Source organism: Mandrillus leucophaeus, unplaced genomic scaffold (genome assembly GCF_000951045.1).
Source record: "Mandrillus leucophaeus isolate KB7577 unplaced genomic scaffold, Mleu.le_1.0 Scaffold203, whole genome shotgun sequence".
Classification (NCBI taxonomy): domain Eukaryota; kingdom Metazoa; phylum Chordata; class Mammalia; order Primates; family Cercopithecidae; genus Mandrillus; species Mandrillus leucophaeus.
In genome coordinates this window covers 728,707-746,537 of record NW_012102066.1, presented here as the reverse complement: position 1 = coordinate 746,537, position 17,831 = coordinate 728,707, and the positions used below count along the sequence as shown (strand labels likewise).

General features: G+C 41.2%; 1 protein-coding gene across 2 annotated transcripts in view; it reads left to right on the top strand.

The window, feature by feature from the left end:
• Positions 1 to 6: 6 nt before the first annotated feature.
• Positions 7 to 17,831, top strand: part of BICD1 (bicaudal D homolog 1 (Drosophila)) — a 334,482-nt gene continuing 316,657 nt past the window's right edge. For both annotated transcript variants that reach the window (XM_011979544.1, XM_011979543.1), the window contains exon 1: positions 7 to 493. In XM_011979544.1, coding sequence (XP_011834934.1) covers positions 281 to 493 — 213 coding nt within the window. In that variant the 5' untranslated portion in view covers positions 7 to 280. The remainder of the gene's footprint in view (positions 494 to 17,831) is intronic.

Genomic DNA, 17,831 nt, shown 5'->3' with positions numbered 1-17,831 from the left:
ACCGCACGCAGGGGCCGGCCCCGAGGACACATGCGGCGGCCTCTGCCGCCTCGCCCCTGACCCTCTGGCCTGTTCTCCATGTTGCATTTCTCGTCAGTTTCTCGGACGGTGTAGCTGCCGCTGCCACCAGAGCCGGTGGGGTATCGCGCTGCTCATTCATCCAGAGTACTTTCTTTTCCATTTCCACCCCTCCCTTCCCATTTCCTTCTGCCTTTCCCCGCCAGCTTTGCATCCATCTCCCCGACCCCGTCACCCCCTCCTGCTTCCATCCACCGGGGCTATGGCCGCAGAAGAGGTATTGCAGACGGTGGACCATTATAAGACTGAGATAGAGAGGCTGACCAAGGAGCTCACGGAGACCACCCACGAGAAGATCCAGGCTGCCGAGTATGGGCTGGTGGTGCTGGAGGAGAAGCTGACCCTCAAACAGCAGTATGACGAGCTGGAGGCTGAGTACGACAGCCTCAAACAGGAGCTGGAGCAGCTCAAAGAGGTGAGTTGCCTGTCACCTCTCCCCTTCCTGGCCCGCACTCCCCCCACCCGCAAGGCCCACTCATCATGATCAAGAAGTCATGAAGGAGGTGATTGAAAGGGCTGTTTCTTCTTCTAGGGCCCTTTGTTGATAAGAGAAGATTGAAAGATTCCATTGTTTTCTCCCCCAAGAGAAAAATTGCCAAAGAAATGAATATATAAGCTGGAATTTGGGAGGCAATGGCTGTTTGGCCTGCGGGGGAGGGAGATTCGTAAGAGTCTTCAAGTCTCAGCCCTCTAAGGCGACATTCAAGTGGGTTGGAATGTATAAATCAAACTTCTCAAAACCGCTGTTATCTCAAACCCAGGTTTCAGCGACAATTTCATAGTCCACAGAAGTGATGAGGTTTGTGCCTGAGGACCCACAATTTCAGGATGTAGACTGTATGGTACCTCAGCTTTCCTCTAGATGTAACCGCTCCTTGGTGAGAGAGGGAACTCCGCACCAATCCCATTTGACAAAGGCTAGGCAGTCTTCATTCTGCTTGGCTTTAGTCATTCTTGTCATTGGGCTGCAGGAGAAAAACAACTTTGCTGGGTGATCCCATTGCCTTGATTTCACCTCGGAGGAGGCTGGGCCATGCCCAAGTCTTATGAGGTCACCCTGACTAGAAAAAATTGAACTCACCTACAAATAGTCTGAAAGAGTGGTGTATATGAAATACGTGGGTAGTGTTGCATTTCAAATGAGGCTCTTCTCTGGTTGAAATGATATATTTATAAAACCAGAATATCATAAATGGGTGATGTATAATGTCTGTCTTCAGTTTTTTTGTATTTGGCCTCTTTTAAAGCCTGTCGGATGTATGGGAGAAAACAATGAACGTGCTTTGATTTCCTATCAAGCACTCTTAAGAACATACATATTGTTTAAGTAACTCGGTCTATTTTACCTGATTCTTGAGGCACTATGGGTAGCAAGTAGCCGCTTATAAATTTAAATGTAATATACACTCCTTTTCTATGCGTCAAGTCCTTATTTTTAGGTGCATATTGACATTTAAATGTTAATTATTGTTTGGCATATAATATCACAAATCTATTTCTTATGAGTTTGGTTTTTCTTGGGAGGGGTCTTATTTTATGCTGTTACAGTTAAAAAAATGTGATTTATGACATAATGAATCAACTTGCCTTCCAATTTAGTATGTAATATGGTAAGCATTTATACTTGTAGATATGTCTTATTTTATTTGGATGCCTGTCTACCAAAAAATAAATGTACCACCTATGATTAAAAATCCCAGCTAGGATTCTAATTTTTGTGTGTGTCAGGCTGTACATTTCTAGTTCATGTTTTACTTACCATGTACCTGTCTGGTCTTAACAACAGCTGGAGTTGTTTATATTTTCCAACTTAGATTAGGCTGACATATTTAAATGCAGTGATGCTAAACCTCATGAAGTGAGGAAGCAGGATGATGACTGTAATTCTCAGAGATGTTTTGATGCTGTCTATACCTATCAACACTGCTTTGCCAAGACAGGGAAGTGCAAACCAGAAAGTGGTAAGCCATCACCTTCTTGATAAAGGAGATGGACTTAATTTAATGAAATGTACCTGTTACTGACTTTCCTGCTTGATTTAAACAATCCTTCTAGGGATATTTCTGTCATTGCACTTACCTTGCATAGCAAACCTTAATGCAATTGTGTTTTGCCTTTGCTACACTGTGAGCTTTGCATCCAAAGTCTTTAACACAAAAGCTAGCACATGGTGGGCATGAAATATTTTATGAAAGAATCAGTTTGTACCAGAAGAAGGCACACTTTTGTCAAGCGTTCAGTAGTCAATATTGGTTAGTGTTAGAGAAATACTAAGAAAATTAGGATGTGTAGGAAGTGACAGATGTTAATAAAACTACCTGTATTAATTTCACCAGCAGTAATTAGAAAAATGTGAAAAAAATGTTTTTTAGGAATAATGTAACTGCGGTTTCTTAATACAGAATGATGCAAATACCAGCTAAAATTTCTTCTATAAATATTTTAATGTGTATTTTGTTCTGTATAGCAGGAGGTTAATAAAAATTTATCAGCATTATTTTTACTAAATGATTATTTTAATATATTTATTTTCAGTTGCATTTAGCATAAGTGAAATTCAAGATTCCTAAAAAAACTGGTTTATACAGTTATATAAAAATGTATTTTAGGTAATAATTATTATAGTTGATTATTTGATAGTGAGGCCTATTATTTTTATTATTTTATTTAAAAACATGGAATATACTTTAGTTGGAAATATAACTTAAATTAGTTAAATCGATTTCAAGTAATATTTCTTGTATGAAAAGTAAATCCAAAATAATTGTGCAAACTGAGGTGTTCCAACACTAATATTATATAGAAGTCAGTTTTGAAAAATATATTTTGTGAGTGTTTTGATTTTTCAAAAGGAAGTTTTGCTCATTATCAGGTGTATATAGTAAATGATGTTGCATTGTATCTATAAAGCCAAGCATAAAATAAATCTGGCTTATTTCTGGGATCTTTGAACAAATATGATTTATTTAAAAATAATTGAACCAGTTTATGGGAATGTCAACAGAAAACTACTGTATTAAGTCCAAGTTGGACATTAGTAATTTGCAGTGTAGCAACATGGCTCAGTCTTTGCAGGTCATTTTGTTTTCCAGAGTCAGTACCCACCAATGTTGCTACCTTCCTTCCCAGGCTAGGTACTGCTGTGACAATAATGCAAGTGGGCAGTGTTGCCTGAAGATGTGCAAAATCAAGAAGATGAAATTCATTAAATTTTTTTCCTAGTTATTTCTTCTCTTAACTCAATTGTTTTTTGACCTGGCCTGATGTTGTTTAGTGCTCTGCATGGACTACTGTAATTCAGCTCACAAAAGAACACACTTGAAAGAAAAACACTAAGGATTTGAAAAAAGGATGACTTCTGACATCATCAGAATGTTCTCCTTTTCCTGATTCTTTGGGCAGCTGGACAGAGCAGTATGTCCACTGGAATACTTGAGTCTAGTTTTGTGATTTCACAAATAACACTTGCTCTTCAGTGACCTGAGTGAGGGTCACCCACATCCAGTTATGCTCAGGGCCTGGCTGATTATATGTTTGGGATGTACGTAAATCAGCACTGTGAGCCTGTCACCCAGGCCAGAATAGTGTTTGAAGAAGAGTCATAGCTCCAAAATAACCTGAAAACTAAAAATATACATATATAAAAATACCCTAGATCTGAAACTTAAGAGTTTTTTTGAACTTAAAAATGGTTGAAATTTAAAATGTTGTAAAGTTGAAAAAGAGCCCCTTTAGAAAGGAATGATTCAGCATTACTGGTGGCATTTTAAAAAGGAAATGTATCTGTGAGACAGCTTTAGAAAAGTTTTGCAGCTTGGATACCGTAAACTATGCACTAATGAGCTTCAACCCATTTTCTTGCTCATTTTGTCAACCCTGACACCAAGGATAGTTACCAGCTGCTGAAGAAGCACTTTCTGGACATTGGGCAGCTTTTCCTTTTGTAGCCAACTCTATGCTTTTTCAGGGTTATAGTTAAATCATTCAACACAAAAATACGTACTTATACAGTTTTAGAGCCTGTCACATTGGTGACCTGATGAATGCCATTTAATTACCTAGATTCATCTTTAAGCAGAATCGTTTTCCCTTCAGATGCTTAGAAAGATTGTTAGTTTCTTTTACATCTTTAAGTTCTAAATCACGAAATCATATGGCAAGAAAAACCCCAGATTTCTTTTCCAATCTATAAATAAACATAAAGAGAAAGTTAATACTTAATTGACCTGAACTATGATTTTTAACTTCTCTCATTGTTTTTATTATTTTATTTTATTTTATTTTATTTTTGAGATGGAGTCTCGCACTTTCACCCAGGCTGGAGTGCAGTGGCACAATCTCGGCTCACTGCAAGCTCCACCTCCCGGGTTCACACCATTCTCCTGCCTCAGCCTCCCAAGCAGCTGGGACTATAGGCGCCCGCCACCACGCCCAGCTAATTTTTTGTATTTTAAGTAGAGATGGGGTTTCACTGTGTTAGCCAGGATGGTCTCGATGTTTTTAAAGAAAATATATTTACATTTATCATCAAATTAATCTTAAAATCTAAAATACATTAAGATATGCTTTTGGAAACTGTTACAAACAACCTCAACAAACAAACATCATCGCTTTCAATCACATCTCTTTTTTTCTGGACCCAGTTGCTCTAACTTGCACTACCCCTTCTTTTTTTTTTTTTTTTCTTTGAGATGGAGTTTCACTCTTGTTGCCCAGGCTAGAGTGCAATGGTGTGATATCGGCTCACTGCAACTTCTACCTCCCAGGTTCAAGTGATTCTCCTGCTTCAGCCTCCTGAGTAGCTGGGATTACAGGCATGTGCCACTACACCTGGCCAATTTTGTATTTTTAGTAGAGACGGGGTTTCTCCATGTTGGTTGGGTTGATCTTGAACTCCCGACCTCAGGTGATCCACCTGCCTCAGCCTCTCAAAGTGCTGGGATTACAGGCAACTGTGCCTGTCCCGTTCTTTTTATTTCAAATCAAGATTTCGTCTCTGGCAAAGTTATTTCTCAGATATAACTTAGCAAGAATTTATCATCTTTTATCACATTCCCCATGTTTATGTGAGTATGTATGACAGCAATGGCTTGAAGATTTCTTCAGAACTTTTTGCTTGCAAATATTTTGCCCTATCATCCCCTTAAATATACTTGTACTCATGGATATTGCTTTCCAAATTTGAAAATAAGGTAATTACTTGCATGTTGAAATATACATAAAGGACTTGCCCACACATAAGATTCCACCTGTAATTATGGCTTTGAGGAGAGGAGGGCATGAAGGGCTTCATAGTCTTAGTATTAAATAATTCATTATGCTAAAGGAGAATGCATGTAAAGTCAAGTGGCAGGAGATGCAATTGGGAAAGGGCCATGGCCACATTTTGTCTTTGTCTTGGGGATGTGGAGCCATTGAAAATAAATGAAACAGTCACTGTGTTTAGTTTTACCAGTCTTCAAAACAATTCAGAGGGCTTACTACTCATTTTTACTGATAAAAAGATAATAAAAATAATAAAGCATTGACTTAATGTACAAGGCTCCATTTAGAACTAGGTTCTTTACAAGCCTTGCTTGTAATTCATGCAGCAATCCTTACACAAGGTAAGCGTTGCTTGCATTATACAGAAGAGGAAACTGAGTCTTAGAGAGGTTTAGGTCTCTTCCCAGGGCCACAAGACCAAGTGATGAAACTTGGAAGAAGCCCACTTTTTTTTGCACTGCGTCGTACTGCCTTAGAGTGTGAAACATCTCTGCCTAGTCTACAAACGCAGTATAGAAGGTTATGGTGATGGTCGTAATGGGTGGATTGAGGCTGTGCAGTGGGATAGGCAGTGGCAGTAGGGATCGTGAGGAGGGGGCACATCTAAGAGCTATTTGGGAGGTAGGGTGGAACAGGCATTGGATGTTACTATATGTGGAAAGTGAGGAAGACAGTGGAGTTGAGAATCTTCTCAGGCTGGATAGGAGGTGGTTCTGTTTACAAAGGAAGGTATTATGGGGAAGAGCAGTTTTAGAGGGTGAAACTGATGCTCAAGTTACATGAGTTTTTGTTGTTTTTGACACAGGGTGTCTCTCTGTCACCCATGCTGGAGTGCGGTGGTGCTGTCACAGCTCACTGCAACCTCAACCATCCTGGCTCAAGTGATCCTCCCACCTCAGCCTCCCAAGGAGCTGGGACTGCAGACCCATGCCACCATGCCTATTTTTTTTTTTTTTTTTTTTTTTTTGAGACTGAGTCTCACTCTGTTTCCCAGGCTGGAGTGCAGTGGCGTGATCTCAGCTCACTGCAACCGTCGCCTCCTGAGTTCAAGCGATTCTCCTGCCTCAGCCTCCCAAGTAACTGGTACTACAGGAGCATACCACCACGCTTGGATAAATTTTTTGTTTTTGAGATGGAATCTTGCTCTATCACTCAGGCTGAAGTGCAGTGGCCTTATCTCAGCTCACTGCAACCTCCACCTTTCAGGTTCAAGTGATTCTCCTGCCTTAGCCTCCTGAGTAGCTGGGACTACAGGTGCCTGCCACCATGCCTGAATAATTTATTTATTTATTTTTTTCTCGAGATAGTCTCGCTCTGTTGCCTAGGCTGGAGCACAGTGGCACAATCTCGGCTCACTGCAACCTCTGCCTCCCGGGTTCAAGTGACTTTCCTGCCTCAGCCACCACCACGCCCGGCTAGTTTTTGTATTTTTTTTAGTAGAGATGGGGTTTTACCTTGTTGGCCAGAGTGGTCTCGATCTTCTGACCTCGTGATCCACCCACCTCGGCCTCCGAAAGTGCTGGGATTATAGGCGTGAGCCATCGCGACCAGCCTAATTTTTGTACTTTTAGCAGACAGAGGATTTCACCATGTTGCCCAGGCTGGTCTCAAATTCCTGAGCTCGAGCGATCTGCCTGCCTTGCCCTCGTAAAGTGTTGGGATTACAGACGTGCGCCACCGTGCCCAGCCACATAAGTCCTTTTAGTTCATGTTTTCTTTGCTGGGGAAGCACACATTGCATGATAGATTCAGATACTCAACTTTCTTTTTTTTTCTTTTTTTGAGATGGGGTCTCATTTTGACACCCAGGCTGGAGTGCAGTGGTGTGATTGTGGCTTACTGCAGCCTTGACCTCCTGGGCTCAAGCAGTCCTTGTGCCTCAGCCACCAAGTAGCTGGGACTACAGGCGCACACCGCCATGCCTGACTAATTTTTGTATTTTTTTTTTGTAGACACGGGGTTTTGCCATGTGGGCCAGGTTGGTCTAGAACTCTTGAGCTAAAACAATCCGCCTGTCTTGGCCTCCCAAAGTGCTAGGATTACAGGCTAACTTTCAATTTAATAAAAAAATTAATTTGTGCAATTGGTTGTTATTTTATAGAAGCCTAATTTCTAGAGTATGGGATATAAACAATTTAATAATGTTTTCACCAGTTAGTTTGATTGCTTTCTAAATTAGGAAAAATGAAAACAAACAATGGGCAAAGAAGCTGACTGGGGACAGTGAGGTCTAAGAAGGCAGTCTCTACTCACCCTTTAGGGTTATGGGGGCTGGGAGCAACAGTCCTCACTGCTCACTGACTAATCTTTATTAATCTTATTTAATCTTTACTGAAGATGCGTTAGCATTTTTAATTTAAATGGTTTTTTTTCCCCTCTTTTCTTTTGGTGAGGGGTGTGGGAGGTAGGGGAGTCTCGATGTGTTGACCAGGCTGATCTTGAACTCCTGGCCTCAAGCGATTCTCCCTCCTCGGCCTCCCAAAGTGCTGGGATTACAGGCAGGAGCCATTGCACCCAGCCTTTTCCATTTTTCATTTCAAGAGTTTGCTTTTTAAGAATTACAATTGTGTAATCATGACAGTTTTTATTGCAGTACTCCAAGCTAGAGAAAAGCATATATAAATTAATAGTTTTCCCTTCTTCTCCCACAGTTCTGTCTGTGTTGTTAACACTTTGCTGAGTAGTATTCTGTACTTGTTTTAAATGTCTTTAAACATGTAGTCAGGGTTTTTGTGTGTGTGGTTTTTTTTTTTTTTTTCTTTTCTTTTCTTTTTTTGCTGTTTTCTTCCTTTGTTTTTATAAAAACAGGATCTTGCAGCCTGGTGTTTTAAATTTAGTAGCATGTCCTTTCAAAAGGCAGGTATTTCTGAGACAAGCCTGCATTTTTAAAGCACTGGTGAAGTGCGAAGAAAATGAGACCGATTAGGGAAGAAAACCAGAGAAGCTTAGAGTTTGGGTGACCCTGGGGATGTGGGAAGGTGGTGCAAATGGTACCCTGAGGGTAGCATGGATGGTAAGTGAAAGAGAAAAAGGTGTAGGTTTGCGTAAAAGAAACTGATGGAATTTGGTTGCCCTATAGCAGACCCATGCAATGGTACCAGGGGAAAAGATGGACAGTTTTGTGGGTGAATTAGCAGTGATTTTGATTCCTTGTCTTGTTGGCTGCTGATGGAGATACGTGTATCAGCAGAATACCTGGCTGGTTTCCATGGCCAGCAAGAGCCAGTCCTGCAGTGTGACCACATCCTGTCCATTCTGGGTCTTGGTGGCAAGCCAGGATGATTCAGGCAGTTGGACTTTATTACGTTATCCCTTCTTTGCCCTCTGAAAGCTGAGTTTTGAAATAGTTAGGATCTTATACAACATCTCAGATTCAGCATGCTGTACAGGAGGTGGGGAGAAAGGGGTACAAAAGAGGAAAATGTTCAGTGAAGGTGTTCTTATTACAATGGAGGGGAATATGAAAATGGAAATTGATACTTTTTCCTCTTGGGATTTAATTATGTCTATAAAATTAAGGTGTTGCAATACATAATCTCTATGATTTTTTTTTACCAGCTCTAAATCTCTGAGATGGCTGTGTTTTAGAGCTATCTGTTCTGCTTATTTACTATCTGTCCTTTACATTTCAAATTCATTCAATATTTTTCCAAAGTACAGAATAGTTTTGCCTAGTTGCAGTAATTTTCACCTAGGCTTCAGGGATCTTCCATCGTCTGTTTTACATATTTTTTCTCCTTTCTTTTTCCACTCTGGTCACTCAGTTCTAGCCAAGATAATCCACCTTATTTTAGCACTTGTGCTATGTCCCTCTCTCTCTCTCTCTCTCTCTCTCTATATATATATATATATACACACATATATAATTTTGAGATGGAGTCTCATTCTGTCACCCTGGCTGAAGTGCAGTGGTGCGATTACGGCTCACTGTGGCCTCGACCTCACAGGTTCAAGTGATCCTCCCACCTCAGCCTCCAGAGTAGCTGGGACCACGGGTGCACACCACCATACTGGCTTTTTTTTTTTTTTTTTTCCCACCTGATTTTATTTTTACTGGAGGCTCAGGTGGCCCAACTAATTTTCAGAAATTATTATTTGCAGAGATGAGGTTTTGCTGTGTTGCTCAGGCTGGTCTCGAACTTCTGGGCTCAAGTGATTCTCCCACCTCAGCCTCCCAAAGTGTTGGGATTGTAGGTGTGAACTACTGTGCCTGACCTTCTATATATCTATATTTTTTAACCACTTCATAGCTCCCTTTGTCTTTGAACACTTGGTCCACACTCACTTTTCTTCTGGATTCGTATTTTCTGATCTCACCTATTATGTTGTAGAACTGATACGTTAGGTTTGTTTTCATTGACGCATTTGTACTTGGTTTCAGAGAGGAGAACAAGGCCCTGTGAGTCACTGGGAGCCAGATTTTGGATCAAAATAAGTCAGTTTCTGACAAGGATAGTTGTAAAGTAATGGAATGAGGCAGACTTCTTAGGAAGTAATGAATTCCCTGTCACCAAAAGGGAGAAGCTAGTGAGCCACTTGCTGAGAATACTCTATGGGGGGTTATCCTTGGGAAGGGTATATCTAGAATGATCTCTAAGGTTCCTTCTTATTCAGATTTCTTTGATTTTATCATTCCAGGTGTTCCAAATAATTTCATAAGTTTATGTTTTTTATACTCCTTTTCCCACCACCAGAGCACGGTGTTTCTGACTTGGTTAGATTTTTCTGCTTTAATGTTTGGCATTTCACACTATTTGATGACTGTAAACATTTGGAATGTTTTCAGAATGTCTCAAAACTTTATTTTGATTTATGTTTTTGCTTTATTTTCAGAAGAAAACTAATGGGTAATATAAAGCTTTAAGATGAGGGTATCTCTAAATTTGGAGAGCTTTCAGTGCAACTATGCATTTTGAAGCTACATGGTTGCATTGAGGGAGGTCTACAGCCTCCAGAATCTTCCTTTTCACACACACCTGGGCACATGTACATGCACATGATTTTATATTTTGTCATTTACGCTTAGCCCTGTGTGTGTGTGTGTGTGTGTGTGTGTGTATATGTATATATATATTTTTTTATAGACCGTGTTTTGCTCTTGTTGCCCAGGCTGGAGTGCAATGGCACGATCTCAGCTCACTGCAACCTCCACCTCCCAGTTTCAAGCAATTCTTCTGTCTCAGGCTCCTGAGTAGCTGGGATTACAGGCATGCTGGGATTACAACCACGCCTGGCTGATTTTGTATTTTTAACAGAGACAGGGTTTCTCCATGTTGGTCAGGCTGGTTGCGAACTCCTGACCTCAGGTGATCTGCTCGCCTCGGCCTCCCAAAGTGCTGGGATTACAGGCATGAGCCATCGCACTGGCCTGCTTAGTCCAACATTTTATAATCTGCATTGTCAACTAGTCAGTCCCCAGAATCTGTGGGTTCAGCATCCTTGGATTCTGCATCCTTGGATTCAATGAACCTTGGATTGAAAATATTTGGAAAAAAATTGCATCTGTACTAAACGTATACAGGCTTTTGTTGGTCATTGTTCCCTGAATAATTCAGTATAACAGCTACTTCCATGGCATTTACATCGTATTAGGTATTATAAGTAATCTGGAGATGATTTAATGTATACTGGAGGATGTGTGTAGGTTACATGCAAATATTACACTATTTTATCTCAGGGACTTGAACATCTGTGGATTTTGATATCTACAGGGGGTCCTGGAACACCCATACCCTCACAAGACTGAGGGATGACTGTATTTACATTATATACCACTCCGATACTTTCTTTTTGCTTTAGATTGCCCATTACCTCTTCATCTGTTTCATTTATTCATTCAAAAATTTGTATTGAGTGGCTACTGTGTCGGGCGTGGTTCCACTTGCTGGAGATACAGCGTTAAACAAGACAGACCCAATGGAGCTGCCTGAGTGGAGCTTATGTTTCAGACTGGGAAGAGAGTCAACGAACGAACATCCACACATATTTCAGTTGTGAGAGGTGCCATGAGGGAAGAGACAGACTGGCTGGGGAAAGCGTGATCAGGCAGTCTTCCCCAGGAGGTGAGACTTGAGCCCAGACCTGAATGATGACAAGGAGCCAGTCATGTGGAGACTGGGGAATGTGATTTTTAAGAAGAGGACAAGTGCCAAGATCTGCGAACTCCGTTGTAGTTGTTAGGGGAAGTGATGGGTTACCATGCTCTGTAAAAATGACCATTCATATCTGAAATAATGACCATTCTGTAACATAGTGTATTGCTTATTAGATTTTTCTAATGAGGTATTGTGTCTCAACATTGGAAATGTTTGAGCAGAGCCTGGATATCTTCCTGCGGTCTTCTCTGAGAAGAGGTGGGTGGGAACCAGTGACTTTCAATACAGACTGTATGTTAGAATCACCTGGGTGATTTATAAAACTACTGCTGCCTGGACGCCACTCCGGGAGAGTTAAATCACTCCTTGGAAGTGGAGCCTGGCTTCAGCATGTGAATCCCTCTTCCCTTAGAGATGCAGCCAGGGTGAAGAACCCCTCTTCTATATTTCCAACTTGAGGACTAAATGACCCTATGGGCGTAGAAGTGTTTAGTAAGAAAATCTGGTTCCAGGCACAGTGGCTCATGCCTGTAATCCCAGCACTTAGGGAAGCCAAGGCGGACGGATCATACAAGGCCAGGAGTTTGAGACCAGCCTGACCAACATGGCGAAACCCCATCTCTATTAAAAATACAGATTTAGCTGGGCCTGCTGGCATGCGCCTGTAATCCCAGCTACTCGGGAGGCTGAGGCATGAGAATCGCTTGAACCCAGGAGGTGGAGGTTGCATTGAGCTGAGATTGTGCCACTTCACTCCAGCTTGGGCGACAGAGTAAGACTCTGTCTCAAAACAAAACAAAACAAAAAACTGGGAAGTTTTGAGCTAATATATAAACCTTCATTGTATAGTCTTTTAAAATTTGTTGTTTCTACTTTCTGAAAATGAAGACATTAAATCCTTTCTGAAAACCAGAAAATATCAAAAACTTAACTGCATTAGACAGAGATATATGTTAAATTTGAGTGCATTTAATTTTCTATTCTTGAGGACTGCTTAAAGTTTCTTTTAAAAGTTCTCTCTTATTATGTCTATTTATTCTGTTTGCAGTTTTTATGCCAACTTTACACATTTGTAAATAGAATATTTAAAAAGGATTTTTTTTGAGGGGTTGATATCTAACTTCTGGGTGACTTTTAGTTCTTCTTTTGGTTATGTATCTTTACTGTTTTCCAACATTTTAAGGAGAAAAAGCCTACTCTAAAATGTAATATTTAACTGCTGTGTTTCTGTCTTTAAATTTACAATTGAAAATGATAACCTATTTACATTTATGGGAACAATAACAATATGTGTACAATAATAGTAGCAATTTCCTTAAGAATGTTTTGTTGCAGTTTGGCGTGGGTCTGTAATAGAAGGTTCAGAATGACGGGTCTTTGTTTTTCTCTTGCATACTGCAGAGTAATGTGGAATCAAATGCCACTATTGAAGAACTCTTAGTCATCAATTTTTGAAATTGAAAGAGGTTTATATTGTAAGAAGGATGGGCCCTGTTGATAAGCCTCACTGATTGCTACTTTGTAGATGGTTTTAGGGGATATTTTGAAGTTGACCTTGGGTGAGGTTACTGGATGGAAACAGGATGAGTTTAATCTTGTACATGACTTCTTTTGTTGAGCTGGAGATACTATTATCTTGCAGATTATCTCTTTGGCACGCACGACCATTTTTTTTTGTCCTTTAAATCACAAACTGGCTTTCTTTTTGCTAAGGTTGGTGTGCTTAGATTCTTTAAGCTCCAAATCTCAAGAAAATATAGGAAGGAAAATTGACCATTAGAAAGAGAGAGGGAAAAAAAAAGAAAAAATATAATGTGCTCCAAACCAATTATAAATAGCTTTTGAATTGTTGGCTCCATAGATAATTTTTTTTTTTTTTGAGACAGAGTCTTGCCCTGTTGCCCAGACTGGAGTGCAGTGACGTGATCTCAGCTCACTGCAACCACCACCTCCTGGGTTCAAGTGATTCTCCTGCCTCAGCCTCCCAAAGAGCTGGGATTACAGATGTGTGCCACCATGCTGGCTAATTTTTTGTGTCTTTGGTAGAGATGGGGTTTCACCATGTTGGTCAGGCTGGTCTCGAGCCTCTGACCTCGTGATCCACCCGCCTCAGCCTTCTAAAGTGCTGAGATTACAGGCGTGAGCCAGGGCACCTGGCCTCCATAGATAATTTTTAAAAGTCATACCAGATCTTAATTAATGTTGGCATTAAAAACTAATGGTGGCTCACGCCTGTAATCCCAGCATTTTGGGAGGCCAAGACGGGTAGATCACTTGAGGTCAAGAGTTCAAGACCAGCCTGGCCAACGTGGTGAAACCCCGTCTCAACTAAAAATACAAACATTAGCTAGATGTGGTGGTGCGTGCCTGTAATCCCAGCTACTTGGGAGGCTGAGGCAGGAGAATCTCTTGAACCTGGGAGGCGGAGGTTGCAGTGAGCCGAGATCACTCCATTACATTCCAGCCTGGGCGAGAGTCTCATTCTGTCTCAAAAAAAAAAAAAAAAAAAAAAAGGCTGAGGTGGGAGGATGGCTTGAGCCCAGAGGGCAGAGGCTGCAGAGAGCCAAGATCGCAGTACTGCACTCCAGCCTGGGTGACAGAACAAGACTCCATCTCAAACAAACGAACAAATAAATGAAAACTAACTATTATCTTGCAGATTATGATCTAGTGATCTCAACAACAGAAGATCTCAGTTTGTCAATTATTTTTGTTTTTTTTTTTTGAGACAGTGTCTCGCTCTCTTGCCCAGGCTGGAGTGCAGTGGTGTGATCTCAGCTCATTGCAGCCTTGACTTCCCAGGCTCAAGTGATCCTCCTGCCTCAGCCTCCTGAGTAGCTGGGACTACAGATGTGAGTCACCGTGCCCAGCTAATTTTTTTGTATTTTTTGTAGAGACAATGTCTCACAATGTTGCACAGGCTCGCCTCAAACTGTTGGACTCAAGCCATTTACCTGCCTCGGCCTCCAAAGGTGCTGGGATTACAGGTGTGTCCCACTGCACCCAGCCTCAGTTTGTTAATATTTTACAATAATTTAGAAGTAGAACCCTTTCTTAAGAGCATTCTCAGGTCTTCTACCTTAATTACTGTAGTTATTTCCAGTCATGTTTTATAATCAACTGCTATTTTTCACTGTGGCAAAATAAGTAATATATTTTTGTAAATCATGTTGAAGTGCTTGGGACAATACAAACAATTGCTTGCTAAAATTTAGACCAGGGTCTCAAAACAATTACATTTTTAGATAATGGTCACAGTAAGTCTTCTCGGGAAAAAGCAATGAAGAAAACTCTAGACCAATGAGATTTTAGTCATCATTAATCAATGCCAAGCGAAAAAATCTTAAGATGTATTTAAATTTGTGATGCCAGTGTGATTCAGAAATTTGAAAAACGGATTTCAAAGTAATGCTGTGAGCAGATAGGTCATTGCGTAAACATAACTAATGGTTCATTCATTCATTCCTACAATAATAATTCAATGTCAGATTTGGGTGTTGAGAATACAGCAGAGAATAAACACAACAGAAGGTCCATATTCATGGAGCCTACGTTTTGTGGGGGAAGAGAGATGATAAACAAAATGAATGAGTAAAGCAGATAGCATGTTAGATCGTCCAAAATGCTATGGCAGGAAAAAACCCTGGGAATAGGGAGATAGCATGTGAAGTGGAAGAGGGTTATGATTTTCAATGGAGTGGTCAGATAAAGGCTCATTGAGAAGACACAATATGGAGACCATGTGACTGGAGGGGACTGAGCTAGGGGGTGAATAGTAGGTGAGACCAGAGGGGGCCACATGATATAGCAGCTTCTAGATTATTAGGACTTTGGCTTTTACTCTGAGTGAGATGGGAAACTTTCAGAGAGCTTTGAGCAAAAAAGTCACAATGTTCTGTGCTTTTTCCCTGATTGAGATAACTTCTGCATACATTCAAGCAAGACTAAAACCCCCTTCAGGGAAAAGGAGTTTTCATTAACTAAGTGTCCCATGAGGTATACGGCATTCTCTTCCTTCCCACCATAGCAGGTGTTTAATAGATGGTTATGGTATTGCACTGATTTAGATTGGGAAAAAAATAAAGATGAAGTTATTAAGACAGTCAGTTCTGGTCGGGCACGGTGGCTCACGCCAGTAATCTCAGCAGTTTGGGAGGCTGAGGCAGGCAAATCACCTGAGGTCAGGAGTTCAGGACCAGCCTGGCCAACATAGTGAAACAAAAAATAAGCCGGGCGTGGTGGCAGGTGCCTGTAATCCCAGCTACCCCGGGGTTGAGCCGGGAGAATCGCCTGAACCCGGGAGACGGAGATTGCAGTGAGCCGAGATTGCGCCACTGCACTCCATGCTGGACGACAGAGCAAGACTCCGTCTCAAAATAAAAAGACAGCGAGTTATTTTAAAAGAGGTTGGAGTAGACCACTTGTTTTAAAAATAACCATTTGTGTGCCTAGATTAAACCCATTTATTCAAAAGACACTGTGCTGACTTGCCTGGTTCCTTGTACCTGAATCTTACCTAAGTGTCTTGAACTCTCTGTCCTTTATTCTCCATAATATGAGCCATCCAGTAGACCCTAGCCAAAGGGGGCATACAGACAGTCTCAACATTGTATTACTGGTTCTGTGCTACAGCTGTCATTCAGATTCCTGAGAAAATGGATTGAATGCTTGTTATTCATTTATTTATCTATTAAGTCTTTAGAGAGCATCATCTATATGCCAGGTATTATGCAGGCTACACAAAAATTAGGAAGACATGATCTTTATTTTTAAGTTACTTATTTGTTGTTGGAGGCAACAGAGATAAACAAATTATGATATTTTACTGGAAAGAATATGGGTTTTTGAGTTAAGAACAGACTATGTTTGAAATCCCTTTAGCAGCTCTGTGTCCTCAGGCCAATACTTGAAATGATGTGAATGTTGGTTTCCTCCTCAGTAAGATGGAGAACGATAATAACTACAAGTGGTAAGGAAAAATGCACGTGAAGGATTTAATATGGTACCTGACACATGACAAGCACTTAATAAATGATGGATGTGATGGTGACAATAATAGTAATAATAATAAAATAATAATGTGTTGATTGTGCTTGATAGGAGTGGAGGGTAGCAAACCCAGTTTGAATCAGAGTAATCTGTCGGATCAGGCAACATTTGAAGGGGCTTTGAAGAATGAGTAGGGATTTTCCGGGGAGAGAAGAGGGGCAAAGTCGTTCAGGAAGATGAAACAGCTTGTAGAAGAGGGAAGGCTGGAGAGGGTGCTGCTCGTCAGTGTCTGTGTTGTTGCAGTAGGAGGGTAGATGGAATTGGGTGAGAGGGGAGGTGAGCCTGGAGAGATGGTTTGGGGCCAGAGGGGGAAAGCTGTGTGATGGGGCTTGTCAGTTTCTGCCAGCCAACACTTCAGCATAGCTGACTGTAACAAAGTTGGGAAGGCCTTGCTTTTGAGAGCCAGGCCTGGAGTACCTCTGACTAACAAGGAGTCTGGGAGGATCTGCTGCTCCCATGCCATCCTTCGTGTGTTTTAGAGTCTGTTTGAACCTTCTGGGCTCCTGTGAATTAGGGAGTGGCAGCTCCTCAGTCTAACTCCTATTGTGAACAGGTTGCCTAATTGGCCCTTTGGTTTGGGCGCCCACTGTCCTTCCGCGTGGTTGGATAGATGTTGCTCCCAATGACCCTGATCTCTTACAGACCCCTCTGATTCTTCACTCTTGGCTTTGAGAGCTCCTGATGCCCTGCTGTCTTGACTGAGCTTCTAATGGTTGATCAGACCCTTGAACGTTGAGTTCTTTCCATACTGGACTTGAATATTCTCCTGCCCATTTGATTTGTTAATTAGGATTCATTGGCTGTTTCCCTGCTCTGGTCTTTTCTCTCTGTTGCAGCTGGTTCAAGTTTAATCTCCATTTTCCTTCTCCTCTGGGAAGTTTCCCTTATGCCTCTTGAACAGGGTCAAGAGCACTTGGGAGCTCAAATTTACACTGTATATCATGAGAAAAGCATTGAAAGTTTCAAAGCAGGGGCGTGACATAATTAGCTTTATGTTTTAAAATGAATTTTTGACTTTAGATTCTGGCAATACAGTGGTCCTGTGATCTAAGACCTCTGACTAACCTTCCTGCTGGCAACAATTAAACATGCTGAGTGAAATAAAAAAGTGGCCCTTAAATGGAATGAGTGAGTTGACTACTTGGTGAGGATGCTCAGAGGCTAAAACTGAATTAAAGCAGGAACTCTTAGAAGTAAGCAGTGTGTTGACTGGGCACAGTGGCTCAGCCTGTAATCCCAACACTTTGGGAGGCCGAGGTGGGTTGATCACTTCAGCTCAGGAGTTTGAGACCAGCCTGGGCAACATGACAAGACCCTGTCTCTACAAAAAAAAAAAAAAAAAAA